The sequence below is a fragment of the Sus scrofa genome, chromosome 7 (genome assembly GCF_000003025.6).
Source record: "Sus scrofa isolate TJ Tabasco breed Duroc chromosome 7, Sscrofa11.1, whole genome shotgun sequence".
NCBI lineage: Eukaryota > Metazoa > Chordata > Mammalia > Artiodactyla > Suidae > Sus > Sus scrofa.
In genome coordinates this window covers 41,607,947-41,635,522 of record NC_010449.5, presented here as the reverse complement: position 1 = coordinate 41,635,522, position 27,576 = coordinate 41,607,947, and the positions used below count along the sequence as shown (strand labels likewise).

Here is a 27,576-nt window from a genome sequence, read left to right as displayed (position 1 = left end):
CATTCCATTTTTTTTTTTTTTTTTTTTTTTTTTTTTTTACTAAGTGTTCACAACCTATTGTGTATTTCACACATCAGGCATCCAGCACATTCTAGTGCTCAGAAGCCACTTGTACCTAGAGCTGACTGCACCGGAAAACACTGCTTTAGGGCATAAATCAGACACAAAAGTATTCTGTTCTGCTTCCTTTCTCAACATGAACAGCAAGGTAGGAAGGTGAATGTAAAACCCCATTATCTGGGCTGGTCTTTTCAGAGACACTACACATGGGCGGTGGAGAGGGCTTAAATCCATAAAGCTCCCCCAATACTTCTCGTCCCTGTAACTCCCGACCCTCCGAGCTGGCATGAAAGCCACACTGTTGTAAGTGCCCTTGGAGATCACTGACAAGCCCTCGAGATGAACTCAACATCAGGTGATCAGGGACCTTAATCGGATCTGCAAAACCCCTTCACCTTCGGCAGGTAATGTTGTCTCCTCATGGCAGTGAGATCTCATCATGTTCACATGCTCATAATCTATAGGTGAGATTATACAAGATCCTTATTCAGATCATTTAAGAAAAGTAAGGATCTAACACTGCCCTGTAGAATCTGTTTGAGGCCTTGGCTATGGAGATGTGCCCTGCAAACTTCCCTTTATCCAGAAGAGTGATCACAGAAAATCAGTTTCACGTTTTTCCCAGACAGGAGGAGGTGCCCAGAAAGCCCCATCACCGTTCTTTCTGGGAGGACAAGCTTGCTGTCTGGTTGGGGGGACGTAGCAGAAAGATCATGGCTCCAGAAACGAAAGTTGCCTTTCCTCACTCCCCTGGGCCCTTCACGAAACCCCTCTGGTCCTTGATTTGCTCATCTGAAAAATGGGGATCATTCTTCGTTCCTTTCAAGGCTGTAGTGAGGCTTCCAAAAGCATCATTTACAGGAGCCTGTTTGGGAAACTGTTCAAGTATTATGCAAATGAAAATTTATTTCCACTATGTTTTGAAAGGCAGAGAGAGACTGAGCACTGGGGAGCTTTGGGGAGGGGACAGTAAGCTCTGGTGACCCTGATGACAGTCCAGGGGCATTCCAAGCCTGGGTGTTGAGGGTCCTTAAGAGGGCACAGTCCATCAGCGCCCAGGAGGAAGGCCAGGTAGCACTAAATAGAGGACTGAAGATTTCCTTCAAGCTGAGCCTACCTGTGCCGATGTGACGTTTCTTACAAGGCCCAAAGCACATACGCAAATGGCAGTCTTTGAACAACGTCACCCAAAGACTTGTCTTCACTCTGACTTCTGTGATTCCCAGAAGTCCAGCCCCTCCTCCTGGTGTCCCGGATGTGACACACACAGCCCAGTAGGCATTCGCTGTACCCCCTTCGCCCAACAGTGTAGGGGGGACCATCAGAGGCCCAGACCTGCCCCCAAGCCCCCGTGCCTTCAGAGCTCCCTGCAGTCAGGACTCCGGGAGGTCAACTTCTGGCTGTGACTGCTTCCAGCTCAGGTCCCAGAGGCTGGAAATCTGAGGAAGCAGGAGCACTGGTGATGAGTGGTTCCCAGCTCCCATCTCTGTGGATAAGAGATATCCATATCTTATCTCTATGGATGCCAAGCAGTGGCCGGAAGCAGAGACTGGACTTTGTGCCAGGCCTGTGACAAGGCCATCCCCTTCTCCATCTCTGTTCCCACCAGTGGTACCCAAGGAATGGGGTGCCAGGAAGCCCCGGATAACTTCCCACTTAGCAAACTCACCCCTTCCTCATCTTTCCTTATGTCCTAGGTACACAGAGATCTAAGTTTATCCTCTCACACATTCTTTTTGTCAAATATATGTTCATTTTATTAATCAATTATTAATTTTTTGTTTCTTTCTTGCTTTTTAAGGGCTGAGCCTGTGAAATATGGAAGTTCCTAGGCTAATGGTCAAATTGGAGATGCATCTGAGGCCTATGGCACAGCCACAGCAACATGGGATCTGAGCCACGCCTGCAACCTATACCGAAGCCCATGGCAATGCTGGATCCTTAACCCACTGAGCAAGGGCAGGGATCAAACCACGTCCTCATGGATACTAGTTGGGTTCATAACCCATTGAGCTGCAACGGGAACTCCCAGTTTATTTATTTATTTTTTTAGGGCCGCCCCTACAGCATATAGAAATTCCCAGACTAGGGATCGAATTGGAGCTGCAGCTGCCAGCCTACACCACAGCCACAACACCACCAGATCTGAGCCTCAACTGCGACCTATGCTGCAGCTTGTGGCAATGGAGGATCCTTAACCCACTGAGTGAGTCTAGGGTTCGAACCTGAATTCTCAGGGACACTAATATGAGGATCTTAATCCGCTGAGCCGCAACGGGGCCTCCCCTCTGACACATTCTAGAGAGGAAACCATTCTTACGACTCAGCTCTTAGTTGATATGGAACAGACAGAAAAAGAAAGAAGAAAATGGGCACAATATGAACCCCACCATGTGCCAGTCTGTCTCCAAGAACCATTTTCCCCTGTGGGGTGGGCATGACCTCTGATGTCTTACATACAGGCATCCTGTCTATTTTTAAATTATTTTTTAGACTCTTTTTCTGTGTCACCTATATACTCTGAGACGAAGAGTTGAAAGGTCACGAGTGTTCCCCCTCCCCCAGGGGGCAGAGAGTGGGGTTACATAAGCTCATTTGCACCCTGGATTTTTAGTCTTTAATTCAAAACCAAGTCCAAATGAAGCATGTTGCTGACTATTAGAAACTAAATAGAATAAACCCAGGAGTCCAGAAAAAAAAGAAAAAAAAAAAAAGGAGGTTTTCTTAGTATGAAAAGCAGCAGGAACTGATTAGGTCAGGCTGGGAAGGTTATTATCACAGCCCACTTCCCACATCCAACGGGTGTACGATTCAGGGATAACTTCAGGCCACGCCTTTTAGGGAAGCAAATTTTTTTTCTTCCTTTTTTCTTTTTTTTGCTTTGTAGGGCCACACCCATGGCATATGGAGGTTCCCAGGCTAGAGGTTGAATCGGAGCTACATCTGCAGGCCTCTCATCAGATCTGAGCCCCATCTGCAACTTACACCACAGCTTTTGGCAATGCCAGATCCTTAACCCACTGAGCAAGGCCAGGGATGGAACCTGCATCCTCACGGATTCTAGTTGGGTTCATAACCCACTGAGCCACAAAGGGAACTCCCAACTTATTTATTTATTTTTAAGGGCCACATCTGTGGTATATGGAAGGTCCCAGGCTAGGGATGGAATCAGAGCTGCAGCTGCTGGCCTTCGCCCTTGCCACAGCAATTCCAGATCTGAGCCGAATTTGTGATCTATGCCACAGCTTCTGGCAACTCAGGACCCACTGAGCGAGGCCAGGGATTGAACCCTCATCCTCGTGGATGAGAGTCGGATTCGTTTCTGCTTCATCACAAGGGGAACTCCTGGGAAGCAAATTTGATGGGTACCATCCTCCGCCTTCCATCCTGCCAAACAGCCCCCACCCCCAGTAGGGGTGGCAAGAGGTGTTTGATTTTGATTGATTGAGGAAATTCACATATCCCTTTGGTGTTTTTACATGGGAACTGAGAGCGTTTCCCTTGCCCAGACGCACTCACATCCAGCTGTCCTGGTCAGAGCGGCCCCGATGGGATGGCCAGCTGGGCTGATGATGACAGCGAGCCTCCACCCTGGGGCTCGACTCCAACAGCCAGTGGCTTCTCCTGAGGCTTGATCGCCACCTGGTGGTCATTGGAGGAGGCGCCGCCTCTGGGCTCCTCGGCTGAATCTTAAAGGCACCCCCAGCTACTGTTGGCTGGAGGATGAGTGCCTGGGAAGGGGGCGCGGGGGGGCGGGGGGGTCATGCTGAGCAGTAGTAACCTGGGGCATCAGAAACCTGGCCGGTAAGAATCATTCTCGCTCCCCTCCTCCTAACACTTTTTTTTTTTTCTTTTTAGGACATCCCCCGGGGCGTATGGAAGTGTCCGGGCTAGGGGTCAAATCCCCACCTCCTAACACTTTTACCTTATGATTCTTGCAGGAGAAGAGGAAATGATGTTGAAAGAGATATCGAGGCCCGGGGAGAGCTAGCTTTCCAGGCACGTGGCTGCCGTGGGTGCAATAGCTTTGTGAGCAAGGTTACCTTTCCGAGAGATACTAGCCAGGAGAGCGCCCTGCTTCTGGGCTGAATCCTATTTATGGACCTACAGGCAAAATTAACAGCCACCCCAGAAATCATCTGGTCCCTTCATTCCAGACAGGAGTCTGGAAGGTAGTTTGAAGAAGCTCTTTTGCTGTTTTGGTGCCTTCAAATGTTTAACGGGACCGCCAGACTTTTAAGCATAGTTGATTCATGGTGTTGTGTTAGTTTTAGGTGCACAGCAAAGTGACTGGTTCAGTTATACATACATATATACATACATATTTTTTGGATTCTCTTCCCTTATAGATTATTATAAGATATTAAGTATTGTTCCCTGTGCTGTAGAGTAGGTTTTTATTATCTATTTTAAATTATCTATAGAGCATGTATGCATTAACCCCAAACTCCTGATTTATCCCCTCCCCCACCTTTCACCTTTGGTAACCGTAAGTTTGTTTTCTCTGTGACTTTATTTCTATTTTGTAAACAAGTTCATTTGTTTCAATTTTTTCATTTTTTCAAGTTTTATTGAAGGATAGTTGATTTATAATGTGATCATTTCTGCTCTACAACATGTCTCTTTTTTTCTTTTCTTTTTTTGATTCCCCATATGAGGCGTATCTTGGGATAGTTGTCTTCCTGTGGTTTACAAGGGAACTTCCCACTTTTCCATCAATGCGCTTTCAAGAGAATGAGCCAGGATAGTCTTATTCCCTTTTCTCATTCACCCACAGAAACCTACTGCCAGGCTGGGCTTTCGTTTTCAATTCCTGTTGAATCTGCTGCTAGCCCGGGGCTAAGTGACACACTGGCCAGCAGCGGGGACCAGCTGGTAAGTTTCTAATCTAGCCTCCAGACACATGATGAACAGGCAGTTGGCTCTGCCAGCCAATGCGTGATGCAAGAAGATCCAGGAGTAGACAGTACCAACTGGTCGAGAGGGCTGGTCCCTGGGGCAGAGGGACAAGCTGACCTGGCCTTGCATAAGAGGCAGGTGACATCTGATTGCAGGAGAATGTCACATGCTTTGGGATGTTCCTCATATTCCTCAGGATAGCTCTCGGCCCTGCTCCCTTCCATGGAACATTCCTTGGACAGAACAAAATCCCAAGGAGAGCTGAGGCTTCACATGGACCAGCCTCTAGCAGAGGGACACGGCAAATGAAATGGAATTTGCCCTCCGATGAAAAATGGCAAATGAAACAAAGCCCTCTATGTTAGTGAACATTTATTCTTACCATGCATTTGGTGCTGTCCTAGACTCTCAACCCTTCCAGGGGTGAGTAACTCTTCATTTCCTCTTTATTTTACAGCTGCATACACTGAGCACAGAGAGGTTAATCACTTGTCCGGGGTCACACAGCTCAAGAGGTGTTGACCGCAGAGTGTCTGACCTAGAACATGTGTGCAGGTCACCACCTCACTCTACTGCTTCCCCAAGCAAGTCTGTGCACGCAGACTCCACCGTGGCAGGGAAAACTCTGAGCACATGAATGAGAGGGACAGAACTTATGACAGAAAGGGTGGAGAAGGGAAGGCATATCCAACCTTAATCCGACTTTATAATTTCCCTTCAGGGCAGCCCAGAGCATAATGCCCAGTGTTCTGCATTTTTTTATTGGCGGTGGGGGGGGGGGGAATTGGCTGCCTTGTAGCTTATAGAGTTTCCAGATCAGGGATCAGATCTGAGCTACAGTTTTGACCTACACCTGTCCTTAAGCCACTGTGCTGGCCAGGAGTTGAACCTACGTCCCAGCCCTCCAGAGGTGCTGCCAATCTCCTTGAGCCACAGAGGCGACTCCAATGCCCAGTGTTCTGGGCAAACATGGAGCCACTTCCTTTTCCGGTCTCGGGGTGTGTGTGAAAGGACTCCAGCTGTGTTGCTTTATGGGAAGTAGATCTCACGCAGTTGACTCCGTAAAAGGAGCAGCTTGACCCCACCTGCAGTTTTAATCTTTAGTCTTCATCTCAGTGAGCTTCCAGGGAGTTCCATTCACGGGTGGTACCATTTTTATTCTTGCCAAGGTCCTGGCAAGCATTGTCAGAGCGTTAGAGGCCATCTGGACAATTGGAGGAGCACAGGGTTTCCTAAGAATGAAGTGTGCTTCTAAAGCTGTGTTGGAGCACATGCAGAGAACCGGGACGCTGGTCCTAGGCAGCGGGGCCATGTCACGATTTCCCGTGGCTGGCACTGAAGCAGCAGCTGTTTGGCTACTTGGTAACTTGAATTCTTGGCTTCACTTTGCACATGTGGACATGTTGGGTTGTTTGTCAGTGCTGATTGGCAGGTGCTCTGGGAGCATGGGTGGTGGCGAAGAGTGTGGATTCCAGAGCCAGACTTTCCAGGGGTCAGCCCACCACTTCTTAGCTTTGTGACTTTGGGGAAAGTCTCTTGTGACTCAATTTCCACAGCATAAAAGGGGATAATAATGGGACAGGTCTGCCTGGTTGTTGTGAAGAGCTGCTTTTTATAAAGCCCACAGAACAGTACCTGGCTACAGTGATCTCTAATTGGAGTTAGCCATGAATATTTTGTATCATACTATGACGTGTAAAAATTATGCACACAGAGCAAGAAAGAACCCAGATTTAGACACAATCTACTCAGAATCAAAATACATCCACCCTCAGTATTTTTGCCTTCAATTCCTAGACAGGAGTCATTGAAGATAAAGACCCTGAAGATACAGGACCTCCTAAATCATCATTTCATCAAGGTTTGACTTGAAATCATATCCATCATGAAGCAAAATGAAGATGTCACTGAGCAACTGAGACAGTCTAGTTAACTTCCCAAACTGGTACGTCTTCAGGCACAGCTGGGTCCAGGAGCTCAAACAGTATTCTCAGAGTTCTTGCTCTCCCTCTTTGTCTCTGTCTTTCTCTGTGTGTGTTCATTTCATTCCAAGTCCGATCTTGGAGGAAAGAAATCTATAGGGCCAAAACCAGAGATTGAGATCTAAAAAGAAGAGAAACTCTTTTCTTCCTCATCTGCACATGCGTCGTGGCAGATGGACTTAGTCTGAGTCATGTGCCCACCCTGCAAAAAACATGGTCTCAAAGAGGACTAATTTTTCTGTGAGCAACGCAGATTCAAAATAACAACCACTTAAAATTCAAGTTTATTTCTCTGGCCCATAAAAGTGTGCCGATAAACAGTCCATGACTGGTATGGCAGGCTCGGAACCACACAGTTCTCAGGCATTCAGTACTTCCTGCCTCTTTGTTCTGCTCTTCCTAGGGTCACCACAATGCCTCACTTGGCGGGATAAAGAATAGGATGGGGGATAAAGTTTCCCTGAAGCTCAGCAGAAATGAACTCAACTAGTATCCATGAGGATGCAGTTTCGATACCTGGCCTTCTCAGTGGGTTAAGGATGTGGCATTGCCGTAAGCTGTGTAGGTCGCAAATGTAGCTCAGATTCTGCTTTGCTGTGGCGGATTCAACCCCTAGCCTGGGAATTTCCATATACCACAAGTGTGACCCTAAAAAGAATAAAGCATCTGATAGCAGTTCCCGTTGTGGCGTAGCGGAAATGAATCTGACTAGGAACCATGCGGTTGCGGGTTCGATCCCTGGCCTCGATCAGTATGTTAAGGATCTGGTGTTGCTGTGAGCTGAGGTGTAGGTCGCAGACGCGGCTCAGATCTGGCATTGCTATGGCTCTGGCATAGGCTGGCAGCTGTAGCTCTGACTCGATCCCTAGCCTGGGAACCTCCACATGCCGCGGGTACAGCCCTAAACAGCAAAATAATAATAATAATAATAATAATAATCTGGCTGGAACAATGGAGAACTTCTTGCTTAAAGGAAAGCTGAACACAATGTCTGGTCTATGATGAGCCAGATTCTTAAATCAATCACTCAGTCACCAAAGACCATCCATCATCAAGGGAGGGGAATGAAGGTGGCAGGTGTGGTGCTGGAGCTGAGAACCTACAGAGAAGCATCAAAATGTTTGACTGTCAGCTTGGTACCTCCTTGTCATTGTTTTAGCCACTTTCATTTCTAGTACTAGATCAAAATTCTAGGGTACCCCTGAAATTTGGGCTTCTTCCTCCAGAGAAAAGTCAGATGTTCAAGAAATGTTGTCCTTGGTTGGAGATGGGGCCTCTCCTCTGAGTTGGATCAGGTCGAAGCCAGGCATGGCCCAAAGCATGTTTCCTTCTAATAAAGCAAAAGGAAAGCAAGAGTAGCAACCACGATGTCTGGAGCTTTCTTCTGAACAAAGACGCAGACAGCATGGAGGGAACACCTTCTCCAGGACTAGCTGCGACGTCAGCTGTGGATTTTCCAGGCCATAAACCAGCAAAGCTGGTTATTTCCAATTTGGTCTCTGTAGATGAAGAGTGGCCTCTCCACTCTGAAAAGGAAAGGTCCTCTTTGCATATGTTTTTAGCTCTGAACGACTTCCTTTTTTTGTTTTGTTTTGGTTTTTTTTTTTTGTCTTTTTTTTTTTTTTTTTGCTATTTCTTTGGGCCACTCCCTCGGCCTATGGAGGTTCCCAGGCTAGGGGTCGAATCGGAGCTGTTGCCACCGGCCTACGCCAGAGCCACAGCAACGCGGGATCCGAGCCGCGTCTGCAACCTACACCACAGCTCACGGCAACGCCGGATCCTTAACCCACTGAGCAAGCGCAGGGACCGAACCCGAAACCTCATGGTTCCTATTCGGATTCATTAACCACTGCACCACGATGGGAACTCATGAATGACTTTCTTATCCATCATCCTATTTTATTACTCTGTAACCCTGGAGGAGGCAAGGTCAGGTTCAAGGAGGTATTCAGCTATGACTTCCGTTTGACGGACCAAAGGAAGACTGAGTGTTAAGTGATTTTACTAAACTTGCAGAGCGTAGAGTTTAGATGGCCCATCCACACCTGCAGTCAGGGAGCCTAATGTCCAGACCTCTTTTCTGTCCACTAAAGCAGCAATTCTCAGGGTGTGGCGGGGGGAACTAGCCACAAAGGCCTCACCTGGGAACTTGTTAGAACTCCAAATAAAGAGACCCCATCCTGAATCACAAATTCTGCAGATGGTTCCTGCGATCTGTGTTTGAACCAGCCCTCCAGAGAGACGAAGACACCTCCGGCTGGAGAGTCAATGCCAGGGGTTAGTTACCTCCTGTAACTCCGGGAGGGGTTAGATCTGCTATAGACTCTTCTCACGTCTTTGCATTAAAGGGACAGTTCCTAACCCATCATGTTTGTTTCCAGGATGGCTGCGAAATATGTACTTAGAAAGCTGATAAGTAAAGCCTGGACCACTCAGGCGCCTTGAAACATTTTCTTTTTTCTTTTCTTCTCTTTTCTCTCTTCTCTTCTTTTCACAGCCACACTTGTGGCATTTGGAAGCTCCTGGGCTAGGGTTCAAATCGGAGCTGCACCTGCTAGCCTACAACACAGCCACAGTGACACCAGATCCCAGCCACATCGGTGACCTACACTGCAGCTTGGAGCAACCCCAGATCCTTAACCCACTGAGCAAGGCCAGGGAATGGACTTGTATCCTCATGGACCGTACCATGTTGGGTTCTTAACCCAACTGAGCCACAGCAGGAACTCCAAAACATTTTCTTTTTTAGTGAATATTTGATGTTTCTTATTTTTTTAAGTTTTATGCAAGTTTTGTGGACTTACAAGGGTGCAGTAATTTCTGCTGTACAACTAAGTGATTCACTTCTACACATACATGCAGCTCTTCTCATTCAGATTCTTTTCCCACATGGATTATCACAGACTATGGGGTGAGTATCACCTTCTGTGCTGTAAGCAGGTCCCCATTTTCCTTGCATAAACCTTTACAGCTGGCTCTTTGTGGGGCTTGTGCTGCCTGCAGATGGGACCCTCGGTTTCCTTCTTACTTGATCTCTCTTGGAACTTTCTTGTTTTGGCTGGTTTTGACTTCTTAGGAACCGTGGAAAAAAAAGTGTGTCTACAAATACTTCGTTTAAATCCTCTTCCGCCTGATACTTTCAATTTGTTAATATGATAATTTTATACACAAACAGTATATCCAATATATTTTATTTTATTTGTCTTTTGTCATTTTTTAGGGCCACACCCGCGGCATATGGAGGTTCCCAGGCTAGGGGTTGAGTTGGAGCTACAGCTGCCGGCCTGCATCAGAGACACAACAACATGAGATCCGAGCCGCGTCTTCGACCTACACCACAGCTCATGGCAACGCTGGATCCTTAACCCACTGAGCAAGGCCAGGGATCAAACTCGCAACCTCATGCCTCCTAGTTGGATTTGTTTCCGCTGTGCCACAACGGGAACTCCCTATGATATACTTTAAACCTTAAAAAGATCTGAGAAAAAGCTTTTGAACAAGTTTCCCCCCCACACACACACGCATGCACGCACACAAATCCACATGCAATGTTGGACACATCAAAGGTACTGACAAAATATTTATTGAATGTATTAAAGACTTTTCCTTAGAATCAGAGGAGGAAGGCAAATGCTCCTGCCAGGAGGACTCTATTTAAAAATCCTTTAACACACGACCCTAAAAGAGTAATAATGCTGTCGTGTCTGGTGGAAAACAGATATTTGAGTATTTGGTTCTAGGACAAATGATGTATACCTGTGCTTATATATGTCTTATCTGCAGTAAAAATGAGAGAATTTCTATATCTTAGTTATTCATTCAATTGCTAGTTCATTCATGCATTTTACTGAAGGACTGTGTGGGTCAGGCCAGGCAGGCTCCCTGGCATTGGGCTAACACAGTAAAGGAGGGTCTGCCTGCAGGGAGCTTACAGTCTACAGGAAAGACAGTCTCTTAAACAAGGGGTATGTGGCGAAGTGGAATGAGTTTCCTCGCAGGACACTCTAGATACATATGGAGCACAGAGCAGGGTAATAGAACCTGTTACCTGGGCATAGGTGGCAGGAGAACCAGAAGGGTCACACAGGAGGCTGGAGGCAAAGCAAGGCTGGTAAAAAAGACACCCGAAACTGTGCTGAGTCTGGGAAGGGAAGTTCTGAGCGGAGGAGGCATTTCCGCTGGTCTGGCCGACATCTGCATCACTGCCTTGGCCTTTGGTGAAGGATGGAGACGATGGTGAAGCTCAAGATCAGGCTGGCTGCGCCACCGAGCATCAGGCCCAGGATGCTGCCGTGCACCTGCATGGCCTGGCATCGCTCCCCCGTGTAGAAGAAGGCACGACTGGAAACGCACCTGGAGGGGAACAGGACAGAGGGGTGTGCGGGAACCACCCGAGCCCCAAGGGCTTCCTGGTGACACGGGCAGACAATGGCAGGAGACACTTTGCAGTTTCACATGCCTGACCTCATTCAAAGTCTCTACGGGAGTCGGTCAGTTTAGTTGCATAATGACCTTTTGAGGTGGTGGTTCTTACCAAGCCATCCCCATCATCCTCATTTGACAGAAAGCTTAGCTGACTTATTCAAGGTCCCTTGGTTCAGAAGGGTCTCACATTTGAAGGCAAATCCCAGGACCACCGGGTGCAAAGGAAGGAAGGTTTGGGACACTTAACGGATGTGTTTCCTGACACAGGCTCCCACTATAAACTACACGGGAAATTCTCCAGGAAGGGTCTGACTCAGTGCATTCATTGGAGCTGAAAACTGTAGACAATATCAATGAAAAATTGGGTCAGTGTGAGTTCCCGTCCTGGCTCAGCAGTAACAAACCTGACTAGTATCCATGAGGATGTGGGTTTGATCCCTGGTCTCACTCAGTGGGTTAAGGATCTGGCGTTGCCATGAGCTATGGTATAGGTCCCAGATGCGGCTCAGATCCGGCGTTGCTGGGGCTGTGGTGTAGGCTGGCAGCTGCAGCTCTGGTTTGACCCTAGCCTGGGAACTTCCATATGCCACAGGTGCAGTCCTGAAAAGCAAATGAAAAAATAACTAAAATATTAGGTCAGTGAAAGACAAAGAAAAACCACCCCGAGAAGCAATGGACAATAGCCTTGAGGTCAAAAGGAGCTCAGTACAGGAGTTCTCTTGTGGCACAGCAGGTTGAGTACCAGGCATTGTCACTGCAGTGGCTCAGATCTCTGCTCTGGTGTGGGTTCGATCCCTGGCCGGAGAACTTCTACATGTCGAGGGCACAGCCAAAAAAAGGGAGGTCCGAAGTCAGCATTCAAAGAAGAGAAAAAAGACATAAGAAGCAGGAGTGCAAAGAGCAAGGGTAGAACAGCCTACAACAAGGCTGGACATATTTGATAAGGCACATCATACAGGTTTTTAGGTGCTATTAAGGAGTTGTGATTTATACTAAAAAACCCACTGGGAGTTCCCGTAGTGGCTTAGTGATTAACAAATCTGACTAGGAACCATGAGGTTGCGGGTTTGATCCCTGGCCTTGCTCAGTGGGTTAAAAATCCGGCGTTGCTGTGAGCTGTGGTGTAGGTTGCAGCTCGGATTCCATGTTGCTGTGGCTGTGGCGTAGGCTGGTGTCAACAGCTCTGATTAGACCCCTAGCCTGGGAACCTCCATATGCCATGGGAACGGGCCTAAAAAAGGCAAAAAGACAAAAAATAAAAAAATAAAATAAAAAACCCATTGGAAGTCACTTAAGTAAATTAAAAAAAAAAAAAATTGGTAAGAAATCCCATTGTGGTCCAGCAGGTTAAGAATCCAACTAGTATCCATGAGGAAGAAGGTTCAATCCCTGGCCTCACTCAGTAGATTAAGGATCAGGTGCTGCCTCAAGCTGCAGGCATAAGTCGAGGATGCCGCTTAGATCCAGTGTTGCTGTGGCTGTGGTGTAGGCTGGCAGCTGCAGCTCAGATCCAGCCCCTACCCTGGGAACTTCCATATGCCATAGGTATGGCCCTAAAAAGAAAAAAAAAAAATTGGTAATATGTATTACTTGGAGGTAGAAATACAATGGAATATGTTGGAATGTGCCCCACCCCCAAAAAAAATGTTAGGGCAGGTGAGGGTACCATTACATCTCTCATGCTGCCCTGCAGTCCAGGTAAGATAGTGAGGACATTTTACCTGTCCTGGTGTTTGACATACAGTCGGCACATAATCAGCACACCCTGATTGGTTTTTTGTTTTGTTTTTTTTTTTCCTTTTTAGGGCCAAACTCGTGGCATAGAGAGGTTCCCAGGCTAGGGGTCTAATCGGAGCTGCAGCGGCTGGCCTACAACACAGCCACAGCAACACAGAATCTGAGCCTCATCTGCAACCTACACCACAGCTCACAGCCACGCCAGATCCTTAACCCACCGTGCAAGGCCAGGGATCGAACCTGCATCCTCATGAATACTAGTCAGATTCATTTCTGCTGAGCTACGATGGGAATTCCCACCCCCTGGATTTGTTTTAATGTTATTTGGTATAAAAATCAACTGATCTCAGAACCAAGACCTTACGGGATAAGTGTTCTAGCCTTTGCTTCAAACAACATTCCTGTGACAAAGTTGACTCACAATGAGGATGAGGCCCTCAGAAGTCAAGGCCTCTTTTGATTATTCCTGGAACGATTTTACCTTTATTTTATTTTTATTTTTTAATTTTTTATTTGCTTTTTAGGGCCACACCTGCAGCATATGGAAGTTCTCACACTAGGAGTCAGATCAGAGCTGCAGCAGCCAGCCTACCCCACAGTCACAGCAAATTGAGTTCCAAGCCGAGACTTCAACCTACACCACAGCTTACAGCAACAACAGATCCCTGACCCACTTAACAAGGCCAGGGATTGAACCTGCATCCTCAGGGATACTCTTCAGATTCATTTCCACTGGGCCACAACAGGAACGCCACAATTTTACCTTTAATGCCTCATCTCTAGCCTAGGAATTGGCTTCTTAAAGATCAGTTGAGTAATAGCAAGTTTGTCCAGTATTTTTTCCTGCACAGTCTGCTCCAAAGACAGTTGAATTATATTCTCCATAGTATTAGCTTAAAGGACCTTATTCCACAAACTGAGCTGCAGGTTTGTGGCAGAGGAATAATTTGGCAGAGGAGAGACAGAAATGCATGTGGAAGCCTTGGTCTTCCTCCTCCAAGAAGGATGAAGCCAGTACGCAAGGATTTATGAGCCCGGGGAGAAAAACTGGGGAAACCATAATCAGGTCTGTTGTTTAGTTAATACTAATGTTAATTGTATTTACTTTCATGAATGTTATTTCTTGGCTTTGCTAGTTGCACTCTAGTTATATAAGATGTTGACTTAGGGTGTGGGGAACTCTGGTTATTTTTGCACTGTACCTGTAAATCCAAAAATATTTCAACATAGGACTTCCTGTTGTGGCTCCACAGGTTAAGAACCCAACATATTGTCCGTGAGGATGCAGGTTCAATCCCTGGCCTCACTCAGTGGGTTAAGGATCCAGCTTTGCTGCAGGCTGCAGTGTAGGTCACAGATGCGGCTTGGATCTGGAGTTGCTGTGGCTGTGGCATAGGCCTCAGCTGCAGCTCCGACTCAACCCCTAGCCTGGGAACTTCCATGTGCAGCAGCTGTGGTATTAACAAGAAAAAAAATAAAATAAAGTAAAATAAAATAATTTCAAAGTAAGAGTTTTAAAAATAAGGAACAAAGTGGAGATTAAAAAGAACAGAGAGGAAATGTAGATTTTTTTGAACCAAGCAGACCCATTCCCACATCAGCGACTATTCTGTTGAGTGACTGATGCTCTGTTATCACATACATCCTTTTCTGAAATATTTCCTTCGAATAGCAAACACTTTAAAAAGAACTATTAAAAATGACACACTCTCCAGACAGACACAACAGGATATGAGTCTCAGCTCCAGCCTTTAACATCTGGGTAATATCAGACAAATTACTTACTTCTCTAAGTAATGGGCATAAGAAACGGCTGTTGTGCCACAGGGCTGCAGTGAAGGATAATTTAGATGATGCATATACACTGCTTAGGGGAGCATGCGACGCACAGCAAGCAGCCTCTAAATATCAGATAGGCTTATTACTATTACTGAAAACATAACTATAATAATCATATCACAGAACCAGCAGGAATAAAAATAATAGTGAATAACAATAACAATATCTGCCATTGGGGAAGGTTGAAGCTTGGGCCTGGGTCCCACTGCAGCAGATCCCGGAGGCTAAAAGCTCTAGGTATTTTGGGGTTTTTGGCGGTTTTTTTTTTTTTTTTTGGCTTTTCAGGGTCGCACCCAAGGCACATGGAAATTCCCAGGCTAGGGGTCAGATGGGAGCTGCAGCTGCCAGCCTACACCACAGCCACAGCGACGTAGGATACCAGCTGTGTCTGCAACCTACACCACAGCTCATGGCAACGCTGGATCGTTAACCTGCTGAGCGGGTCAAGGGATCAATCCGAGTCCTCGTGGTTCCTCGTCAGACTCGATGGGAACTCCTCTCGCTGGTTGTTGAGCCCTACAGTGGAGTTTGACATTCCAACAACATTCAAAGTGTTGTTGACAACATCCCAGAGGTGGCAAAGGGATAAAAGTCAAGAAACAGGAGATAGGGGACTCCTCTGCCCTGGCAGGACCCCTGCTCTGCCTGCCGATTCAGGACACAGCTCTGGGGCGTCAGAGCCAGCCTTGGTTGTTGGTGCCCTGCCCTGAGAACGGCGTTTTGGCCGCATAAGCAGACCCCGGGCTGCTGACTCACTCCTGCCACCTGCAGGCCACGGAGCGTACCTGCAGCTCGCCATCCCCTTCACGTTCACGCAGATGCCTTCATTTTGGCAAGGGTTCGGGTCACAGGGGTCTCTGAAGTACTGCGGCCAGGTGGGGTCCTCCAGGGGGCCTGTGTTGTCCACCGACCGCTTCTGTCGTCCGGAATGCCCCTGGGCCGGGCTCTCCAGGAGGGCTTTCTCTAAGGAGGCCTTTCTGGAAGCTTCTTCAGAGACCTGCTGCTCCTGGCCTTGGAGAATAAGGCCGCGGGGGGTCAGCCTGCTGTCTTTAACGTCAACTTCAGTCTGGTTAAGATGGGTGATATCTCGAAAAAGACAAAGAGCCATGAGGAAGATCTACGATGAAGCTCAGACAACAATTAGCTTCCCCTCCTGGAGAATGTTCTCTGGGCTGCTTCCACCTGTCTTGGATATCACCTCTAGTGACATGGAAAAGTGGCTTTGAAGCCAGTGGATTTTTCTTCTAATGCCAACTATTTAATTAATTTATTTATTTAAAATGATTTTAAATTGAAGTATAGTGGACCTAACACCTTAGTTTGAAGGTGCGCAGCCCAGTAATTTGACATTTTTATAGATTACACTCCATACAAGGTATTATAAAATATTGATTGCATTCTCCATGCTGTACATTATATTCTTGTGACTTAACCTGTTTCATACAGAGTAGTTTGGGCCTCTTAATCCCCTTCCCCTGTTTTGCCCCTCCCGCTCTCTCTCTCCCCTCCGGTAACCACTATTTTGTTGTTTGTATCTGTGAGTCTGCTTGGTTATATCTGTTCATTTGTTTTGGGGTGTTTTTTTTTTTTTTTTAGATACCACATATACTGTGAAAACATGCCGTAGGCATCTTCCTCTGTCTGACATACTCCACGAAGCATAACTCCCTCTGGGCTCATCCACATTGTCGCCCATGGCAAGATTTCATTCTTTTTTGCTCTTTTTATTTTAAAAGTAATCCAACCGTATTTTTATTTACTTAACATGAAAAAAAGAAGCATGCTATGGGTGTGGATTGAAACTAAATTCAATTCAGATGACACTAAAATTTTAGTTTCTCTCAAGGACAGTTAAAGTCAAGATGGGAGTCCTTGAGCAGCAGAGTTAATGAGGTTCTCTTAGAGATCATCTTTCTTTTTTTTTTTAACATAGTCCCCCCAAAAGATCCCCACCTTCCTTGAGATGCTTAAAAATCCATGGAAAATCAATTGACCACTACCACATAGCATTATTTACTCAGGAAAACCAGCAAAATACCTTCAAAGTCCACAAACAGGATAAGGTCATTGTTTTTAAGGAAACTCTTCCTTTTCAGCATCTGGTGAGAGATGACACCACTCCAGCCCCAGTCGATGGTTCTAAAACAATCACAGCTGTTATGATAGGATCCCACGATGGACGGCCGGTCCCAAATGACTGAGCCGTTTATTGCTGCAAAGTTACAGGAAATCACATTATGGCTTTATGTTTGCCTTTCCAGTTTGTCATTAATGAGTATAGAGAGCTTTGTTAATCAGAAAAAAAAAATATATGCTGGAAAAAAAATCAGGTTATTTACTCTTTCCGGGAGAATTAAAACTCAGAATTGAGAGGGGGAGGAGCAGAGAACCACCCCTCTGAAAGGTCATTGTCCACTACTAAGTGAATTCCTCCATGAAGGGGAAGAGAGAGCTAGCCTTTCTTCCTTTCACAGCTTAAGTCTCTTCTTTGGGAAAAAGAAAAAAATAGTTGCCCATCCCTTTATCGATGCAAGTTTGTTTCCTGGACATACTGACAATCAGTAATATTTTAGGAGTCAGTGTGTTAGTTCTGCACAGAGCTTAGCAAATTCTGAGTCTCTGATAAATGATGAACAGGATTTGTCTTCTCGGACTGAGCTCAGTGAAGCAGAGACTGCCCAGTTTGCTTGTATTCTAAGGAGCAAACACAGAGTCTGGCACATGGCAAGCGCTTAGTAGATGTTTGATGGATGCATTCAGGAAAGAGAAGAGAAGGTGACACTGAAAATTTTAACTTACATAGAACTCAAACTCATGGTTCTCAAAGGGGAACGGGGCTGGGGAGGGATCAACTGGGAGTTTAGGATTAGCAGGGACAATGTACTGTAGATAAAAGAGATAAACAACAAAGACCTACGTGTAGTACAGTGAACTATAGTCAATATCCTGTCATAAACCATCTTGGAAAAGAATATATATGTACATTCTGAATCACTTTGCTGTATAGCCGAAATTAACATTGTAAATCAACTGTATTTCAATTCAAACGAGACCATTTCAGAGTTCCCATTGTGGCTGAGTGGGTTAAGAACCCGACATAGTGTCCGTGAGGATGCAGGTTCGGTCCCTGACCTCACTCAGTGGGTTAAGGATCCGGCCTTGTGTGAGCTGTGGCATTGACCTGCAGCTCTAGCTCTGATTTGACCTCTGGCCCGGGAACATCCATATGCAGCAGATGCGCCCATAAAAAGGAAAAAAGGAAAAAGAAAATTTTACCTTAATGCTTCCCCACGACCATGTTATTGAGGTGCCCGAGGAGGAAATGTGAGAGGAAAGTTAATCCCTCCGGCACAGATGAGAATCCCATCTGTTGGCCCTCCAGGGCGGGGGTGGGGCTGGGGTGCACAGTTCTTATAACCACCTACCCGCTGAGGTCTGGGACTTGGAGGTAGTGAACACCATGCTTGAGGACATTCTCTTCCTGACATCCGGTTCCTGGTCCAGTATCGTCATGATCACCTGCCTGTTTTCCACGGGCCACTCCAGGACCGCGTCATTCTCTCCACTGCACAGGTGAAAGGCAAGTCCCACGTACTCAGAGTGCTCGGAGTTCATGCCACCATGAGGGTATAAGGTCAGCCCCAAGCCGTAGCCCTCTGAGCTATAGAATCGAGGGCTCTGGAGCTTGTCCCCCTGAACGGTGTCCTGCAGGACCTGGGAGAAATTCCGGACTGTCCAAACACCCGTGGGGCATGGGGTTTCCGTCAAAGTGACATCATCCAGGTAAATGCCCCCATTTGAGTTCTGGGGATCACCTTTCGTGCCCTGGAAAAGGTAGCGAAACTTCTTTTCTTCTCTGAGTGGAACATGAGCAATTTTCCAATTTTGGTCAAAATCTCCTGAGGACAGAGAATGAAGTTGGTGACAACGATGACCAATATTTGCTGAGTACTTACTTTAACCCTGGTACCTCTGCATGAATTAGCTCAGGTGACCTTCACAGCAAACCGAAGAGATAAGTCCTGCTATCAACTCATAAAGAAACTTTTCCAAAGGCATGTATCTAGTGTGGGAAAAGAGCTAACAAAGAAAAGGAGACACACGGTGATGTATCACAAAAGTCTTAATCTTGAATTTGTTTTCCATTATTATTTATTTCTGCAGGTTCTGGCTTTTCCCCTGGGTTTGATGGTTTCAATGCACCCCACCCCTTAACATGAGCACTGAACGCCCAAGTATTGGGCTGAACCATATAGAACAGACCCTTGATAAACCAAAAGTCAAGTAATGGCAATTTCTCATGGTCCAAACTGTGCAGTCATGAGGCAGATAAATAAAAGGCTCCAAAGTAGATGATAACTTGCAGGACAAGCTGGATCTCCTCTACACAAAATTGACTCACTCCTAAACATCCAGTATTTTTTCCTCTTCCTCAAATTAACTGAAATTCCATTAAGTAGGGGACTCATCCTCTTTAAAAACAAACAAACAATCCAAAGAGTCACCACTATCCAGATATCCCCCTCTTAGGAAAAAATTAGGTCTATTTGCCTTTTTTTTTTTTTTTTTTTCTGGAGACCGAATTACCAGTGGGGATTTGGAAGAAAGAGCTCAGGTAAAAAGGGAGAAGGCTATTCTAGAACATGGGATCCTGTGCTGTGTAGCAAAAAAGCTGGGGAGGGTCTGGGGAGAGAAAACTGCCAGGCTAGAGCAACTCAGAACTCCCCAAAGATCTGTCCCTACTCTGAAATTGTGCCCCGGGAGTCACCCCAGCACTGGGCTTGGAGAGAAGAGGGAAAATGCTGCATCTTGAAGGGGAGCCGTGCTGGCTGGACCGTGAATTCATTCACATGAGTGTTACAGAAGTTCAATCTGAAGTACAATTAGCCAGAGGGAAGTGTCATTTTCCCTCTGTGTGTGTTGTAACCTAGAAATCTATTTACAGGGCTATACTCTCCCCCAAACTGAAAAGCCCTTTGATCTGCCTTTGTTCTCCGTCATTCTCTTTAAGGATGACGTCAAGGCACAGGTGGAACAGTGCTCTGGTGGCAGCCTGTGTCATTGGTTACAGGCATCCATAGCTGAGAGGTGGAGAAGACGCATGGACCACATCTGTAACATACAAACTGAGGTAGCCGCCAAGTCCTGGGGATGGGAAGCGGTCGGATGGAGGACATGGAGACTTGATGGGTACCAGGAAGTCTGGAATAGGGACAAAGATTTAAGGTTTGGACTATTGATTCGGCAGGGTTAGGTCATGAGAATTATGAAAAAGAGAATCATGATCCATGTCTTGCTAATGACCACCTATCTTTTTATTTTCTTCTTGTGAGTTGTTAACATGAAGTTGACGTGTGGGAACATGGGATTGGTAGGAAGACCTGAGAGGCCGTTACCATACAGGTGGACAATGCTCATCTATACAAGCCTCAAGAAGGTTTCATTTACCTGCGTCCACAAAGCTGCCATGAGTCAGGCAGGTAATGAATGCTACCAAGGTTCTTTGAGGGGCACAGTGGGTTAAGGATCCGGCATTGCCACAGCTGTGGCATAGGTCACAGCTGCACTTCAGGTTTGATCCCTGACCTGGGAAATTTCATATGCCACATGCACAGCCAAAAAAAAAATTTGTTTGAGATGAACAATTCTCATCCCTGTGAGTTCTGAATTTTCACCTCCAAGAGGATCATGGCATCAATAAAAACATTGTATGTGTATACATATTTGCGTGCAAATATTTGCATGTAAGTTGACACATGCTTTGTATGTAAGCATTTTGGTTAAAAAGCACATTTTGTGGGAGTATCTTTGTGGCAAAGTGGGTTAAGGATCCAGCATTGTTACTGCAGTGGTTTAGGTCTCTGCTGTGGCTTGAGTTTGATCCCTGGCCTGAGAACTTCTATATGCTGCAAATGCAGCCAAAAACAAAAAAGAAAGAAAAAAGCACATTTTGCAAAAGTAAGAGCTATTCAAAAGTGGTCGTCACTACCTTGAATTGAATACCATATAAACACTAAGTGAAGCTCAACTAACCTTTCAGGAAAGTTTCATTGACAAGTCAGTATCGGAATGAACGAATTTAAAAATTCATTCATTCCTTCCTTCCAGGGAACTGACAGAAACATGCTTTGAACTGAATGAAATTCAAGCATAGCAGTGTAAGGAGCTAAATTATGCATGAGGAGATGGCTTGAATGACTTAATGCTTATCAGAGTAACATTTTCAGCTTTGTGTGGAAGTGAGCAATAACAGAGCCCATCAATACCATTGAGACGCTAATTCATTTTCTCATTAAATATTTACAATCATTGGTAACACAGCAAATTCTCCATTCTTTTTTTGTTTGTTTTATTTTTTTGGTTTGCTTTTTAGGGCTGCACCTTTGGCATATGCAAGTTCCAGGCTAGGGGTCTAATCAGAGCTACAGCTGTGGCCTACACCACAGCCACAGCAACACTGAACCCTTAACCCACTGAGCAAGGGCAAGGATAGAACCCGAGTCCTCACGGATACTAGTTGAGTTTGTTACTGCTGAGCCGCAACAGGAACTCCCAGCAAATTCTCAATTCTTAAAGGCCACCTAGCTGTCATCGTTCCATTTGACAAAGATGCTCTGTAAATTTCAGCCAGAAAAATGAACCTTCAAAACCACTCTTTATTGCTTTCCCAGGAACCTACCTGGGTAGAGATGATCTGGGTACCTGTTCTTATGAACGGCCTTTACTAAGGAAGTTTCCACCGTTCGAAAGCAATAGCTTCTTCTAGAAGTACACAGGGGATGCTTCCTTTACCTGGACTCATTTTAATTGAGAAATTCTTTGTTGAATGGTGAAATAGGAAAACACGTCTGTCCTTTTCCATTCATGAATGAACCACCACCCCAATAAAAGAATGTATATACTTAGTTTTTATGACCCTGGATCTTGATTTTCAACCAGATTACTCTCATATCCAACAGACTACCTTAGCATTTTAAGGTTTTCATGCTACTCTCCTATAGAAATATAAGATATCACACAGGAATATGTAAATGATTATATGACTTTCTTCCCATCACTTCACAAGTAGGTTTCAAGTCACTTCCGTGTATTAAATAATGGTATCATTCAGTTTTCTAAAACAGATGCAGAAACACTATGATCAAAGATCAACTATTTAACCACCTCCCTCCAGGAGCATCAATTCCCACTTCTGCTTCACTTTTGAATCTTCACCTTGAACCACCAATTTTATCTGTCTTGGCTTTCTCCAAAGTTCTAGTGAAAACTGGATTTTTATATTCTTTTTTTTTTTTTTTTTTCAGGGCTGCACCTGCAACATGTGGAAGTTCCCAGGCTAGGGGCCGAATCAGAGCTACAACTGCCGGCCTACGCCAGAGCCACAGCAACGCAGGATCTGAGCCTTGTCTGCAACTTACACCACAGCTCACAGCAATGCTGGATCCTTAACCCACTGAACGAGGCCAGGAATCGAACCCACATCCTCACAGATACTATGTCAGGCTCTTCACCCACTAAGCCACAATGGGAACTCCCAGATTTTTATATTCTGATTGGTCTTCTTTTTTCTCCCTCTGGTTGGCCTCTTAGGATAGCATAGGTCAGCCTCACCTGAAACATCAATTTCTGGGTGGTCAAAACATCCACTGGGTGGTTAAAACATGCCAGGCATTACACATTTAGAAGAGGAGGAAGGGAGGTAGAGGGAAGGAAGGAAGAGGCGGGGGAGGAGGAGAAAGGGCCCCACCCCAGATGCCCCACCCAGCCAGTCCTCTCCGGAGGCCTCCAGGTACCTTGAAAGGTCTTCATCTTGACCAGCTTGCGAACGTTGCCTGTGCCGTCGTCCCTCCTGACCCAGACGACAAGTCTGTCTGAAGAGCTCCCTGTCATCTTATAGAAAAACTGTAGGCATTGCTGCTTCCTCTTGGGGTAAAGAATCCGAGACTCCAGCAGGGCTGCCTCCTCCACTGCCCCCGAGCTGGTGTCGAAGTGCATGAAGTAGCCAGCACCTGGGGAGAGAGCCCCCCCAGAGTCCCATCTCTGATACTCTGAGCCACAGCCATCATCCAGGCAACAAAAACTTGAACTCAACTGGGGAAAATAAAAAGAAGGCAGGGTGTCAGTATTCTGGCTCGTGTCCATGGATGGAATCGCTGGCCACCGCCACAGCTCTCCGCTGCCTTTTGTGATCGCCTAGATTCCCAAGGTTGTGAAATGCATACCTCTGACTTAAGGAAAATACAGGCTTTAAGCAAAGTTCGGTGGCATTTAGCGTTTATGAGACGGATTCCATTTTCTTCATTAGCTTTCTTGCTTTCTTTCTTTCTTTCTTTCTTTCTTTCTTTCTTTCTTTCTTTCTTTTTAGGGCCGTACCCCTGGCTTATGGAGGTTCCCAGGCTAGGGTTCGAATGGGAGCTACAGCTGCTGGCTTGCACCACAGCCACAGCAACTCGGGATCCGAACCGCGTCTGCGACCAACACCACAGCTCACGGCAACGCCGGATCCTTAACCCACTGGGAGAGGCTAGGGGTCGAACCTGCACCCTCATGCTTCCTAGTCGGGTTTATTAACCACTAAGCCAACTTCATCATTTAGAGATTCATTCCAAGGAAAAGAGCTGGCCTCTTTGTTGTGGAAGAAACTGGGGGATTCAAAGGTTGAGGAATTGACTTTTAAATATTCACAATCCTAAGGGTTTGATTTCACCTGTTTCTAGACTAATAACTGGGTGTGTTAGCAGTGGTAAAGAAACACCTTTACTGCGTCATAAGAAGGGGTGTTTACAGGAGGCAGGAGGCCCGAATTCTTGCCCTGGCCCTGGGTGTTCATTCACCTTCCAATGGGAAGTGGCTTCTATCCTTCAAATTCTTTTTATTTTATTTTATTTATTTACTTATTTATTTCTTTATTTTTGGCTTTTTAGGGCTGCACGCATGGCATATGGAGGTTCCTAGGCTAGGGGTCTAACTGGAGCTGCAGCTGCTGGCCTACACCACAGCCACAGCAATGCCAGATCCGAGCCAAGTCTGTGACCTACACCACAGCTCATGGCAATGCCAGGTCCTTGACCCACTGAGCAAGACCATGGATTGAACTTGCATCCTCATGGATCCTAGTCGGGTTCATTAACCGCTGAGCCACAAGGGCAACTCAGATCATCTTTCTGTTTAGCTGGAACTTGTCTGTTAGCCTGGCAGCAAGCTCACAGGAGAGATTAGAGACTGGGATGGAAATGAGAGGCTGGGAGAGAACATCAGGCTTAGAGCACCCCTTGGACACTGGAGACTCTGTGTTTCATAATCTGATGTGTGACAGAGACTTTTGCCCTTTGTCAAGGCAGGAGGAAGAGTGCTAGGGGTTTACAATCTCTGACATTCTCCCTGGTGGTCTGGCATCTGGGCAATAAGCTGGGTACCCTTCTGTGAAGGAACTCTCACCAGCTCTCACACAGGCATGGACTCAGGAACTTCCTAACAGCCCCGTCTTTAAAAGGCAGCTACAGTCTATAACCCCACCCGCTTCCAAATACAGTTGACAGGATTCCAATGACAAGCACACAACAAAAGTGTTTTAAAATAGAAATAAATAAATGGAGGCATTCCCATCGTGACTCAGCAGTAACAAACCCGACTAGTAGCCATGAGGACAAGGGTTCAACCCCTGGCCTCGCTCAGTGGGTTAAGGATCCAGCGTTGCCATGATCTGTGGTGTAGGTCTCAGACATGGCTCAGATCTGGCATGGCTATGGCATAGGCCAGCAAAAAACAAAACAAGACAAAATAAAAAAAAAAACCCAAAAGCAAATATTTAGTATAAAAAAAGCATGAAGTCTCTCACTAACAGTTTTTATATTGATTATACCTTGAAATGCTAATATTTTGGATATAGCTGGCTTAATAAAACATATTAAGAGAATTGCCCTTGATTCTTTTTTACGGGACTGTTAGAAAATTTTACATTTTTATGTGGTTCCCACTGTAGTTCTGTTGAAGTACTGGAGACAGTACCCTGACCTATAAAGTCATATCTTATCAACCATATGTCCATATCAGTTTTGTCATCACTTCAATGCATCTTTCTTTGGCATGCCCAGAACCCGGATGCTTTTATTGAGTTAATAATACAGATATGAGAAATGGTTTTTGTCCTCGTTCAGAATTCCAGATTTGATAACTAACATTCCAATTGAGGCAAAACATGCTGGCTGCCATTATCCCTTGAACCAGGTGAACCACCTCAGTGTGTTTCCTTTCTGCCTTCACTGACCTGTGCATTGTCCCCCCAAGGTGTGATCCACTTGTCCAGGCTGGGCGCTGTCTTCATGGACCCAGTCAGCATCATCTCTGGTACCCTGAATCATCCCACAGATGTTTGCCTTCTCAAAAGCACAGTGGTCCAAAAAGGTGTGAGTTGTGGCTGCAAATGATATATTTGTCACCTGGTTAAAATTTTGAGTCATCTCATTTCAAATACCTAATATCCTAGGCTCCTAAGACCTCATTGTTTGGATATAGCAGGATCATGAGGTTTTCATTGTCTTGATTTTTTTCTCAGATGCAAATCCTACTGTCATCTCTTGGATTGTAGAACTTGCCAGCATAGATGTAGCCCTACTCACCTCACAGTCAAATGACAAAAAGGCTTACTGTCATGCTTTGCTGAAAATGCCAACCATGAAATCCTTTAGATCAAGAATGAGGTACTTATTACTGGGCTTTGTTTTTAGTAAACCCTTTCTACGTATATAGTAAACAGAATTAAGAAAGTGTCTTTGAAGACTAGTGGAGCCATTTTAGAAAACACCCCATCTCTGAGCATTATGTTACTCTAGGAACCACTAACCCAGACAAAGAATTTTGCAAGATACACAATACTTTCTAGCCTATAGCGATCTTGAGCTTTGCATAAGGATGCAACCTTCCAAAGGATGCTAAAGAAGTTGGACAATTACAGCTCCTTACATTGGTCCAATATTGCACTTTACAAAACACAAACACATACCTGATTTTCATAACCATCCTGTAAAGTAGGTATTATAATTTTTTCTACTCCAAGGATAGAGAAACCAAGTGTATGCAGTTGTCCATTTCCCTAACACAATGGACAGCACATTAACAAATTAACACGAAGGAAAATGTACGGGAAATCTGTAAGGCCAGAGGAATCAGTGCAGGCTCAGCCCTCAGACCAGAGGTACTCACTGCAGTTGTACATTCGGTTCAGCCTCTCCAAATCAACCTCACTGAAGTCCAGGCGCTGCCCGATGATGGTGTTAAACTCAGGGATCTTGGTTGTGATGGTAGGAACACTGTCATTCTTGTTAAATGAGAAAGGCCCATAGTGCATCAGAGACTCGTAATCATAAGGTGTGTTGAGGTCTGTGATGAAGTTGTCATCGTAGGTGTTAAAGTTATGCTGGTAACCTGTCAGGGAGGGAATCCACAGGTCCCCTTCAGTCATGTCTTTTCCTGTCCTACCCTCTTTGACTGGATACTCAAGCAGAGACCCCAAAAAAGGAAGGGGGTGGGGCAGAATAATGCATCTTTGATTTAAATATATATACATACTTAACATATTTTATAATTTGCACAATGTATCTAAATTAATATATATCGATATTTACAAACAATATCGCATGATATTGCATGATAGCATATAAAATTATAATAATGAATGTTAATATAATCAATAGTATATTATATTTATAATATTGATTATATAATTAATTATACAATGTAATATAATTAATTATATTATATAATGTTGATTATATAATTAATGATATAATTATATCATTAATAATATATTAATTATATTTATTCTATTATAATTATTATAGTTATATTGTATATAATAAAACTATATATTAGTATATGACAATATAGTAATACCTTAATTATAGAATTAACATAATAATTAACATTAATAATAAACACACACATATTTTTCAATATGTATTTGCAATATATACATATACTGCAATGTAAATGTAATATAAATATAAAATGCATATTATTAAATATATATTTAAATCTAGGATTCATTTTTTATACATATCAATAAATAAATGTGTGTGTGTGTTTAAGACTTTAAGAAAGAGGAGATAATATATCAAACTGGAAGCAGTTATTCCAAATGGCAGGAGAAGGAGCTCTTGAATGCAGGAAAATATTCAGTTTTGATCCATCTTGCTAAGAACCAAGGCCCTCATCTACCCAGAGCTGTGCCTGGCCAGCTCGCCCACAGGTTAGGAAAAGCAAATCTTACAGGCAGATGGAAAGGTTAGGAGCTGGCAAGGAAGTGGTACCCTGCCAGTCAAGGATCTGATTCTCATGTTCCAGCAATCACCTCATGGAGAGAAAAATGAGATAGGAAGAAAACTGACTTTCCATTCAAGAGAGAAAACGAAAATGTTTTAAAGAGTAGCACCAGTCAGAGAATACACACTGCCGCGGAAAATGCTGAAATGAGAAACAGTCAGGTGCTCTTGTATCCAGCAGCCATGAGGAATTTCCTGTTTGAGCTGCAGGAATGCCAAGTTCACAGCTTTTTAACTTCCTTCTTAGGGAGTGATGAAAGAACTGAACCAGAATGCTTGTGACTCTCCCAGTCATGACTTCCCACCTTTATCCC

The 27,576-nt window shown here is 45.1% G+C and overlaps 1 protein-coding gene across 2 annotated transcripts in view; it reads right to left on the bottom strand.

The window, feature by feature from the left end:
* The window catches only part of MEP1A (meprin A subunit alpha), a 37,317-nt gene continuing 20,249 nt past the window's right edge, over window positions 10,509-27,576 (bottom strand). For both annotated transcript variants that reach the window (XM_021098804.1, XM_001928416.5), the window contains 7 exons: window positions 26,145-26,366; window positions 25,210-25,359; window positions 22,736-22,951; window positions 18,368-18,841; window positions 16,981-17,154; window positions 15,728-16,028; window positions 10,509-11,294 (listed from right to left, as the gene is read on the bottom strand). In XM_021098804.1, coding sequence (XP_020954463.1) covers window positions 11,141-11,294; window positions 15,728-16,028; window positions 16,981-17,154; window positions 18,368-18,841; window positions 22,736-22,951; window positions 25,210-25,359; window positions 26,145-26,366 — 1,691 coding nt within the window. In that variant the 3' untranslated portion in view covers window positions 10,509-11,140. The remainder of the gene's footprint in view (window positions 11,295-15,727; window positions 16,029-16,980; window positions 17,155-18,367; window positions 18,842-22,735; window positions 22,952-25,209; window positions 25,360-26,144; window positions 26,367-27,576) is intronic.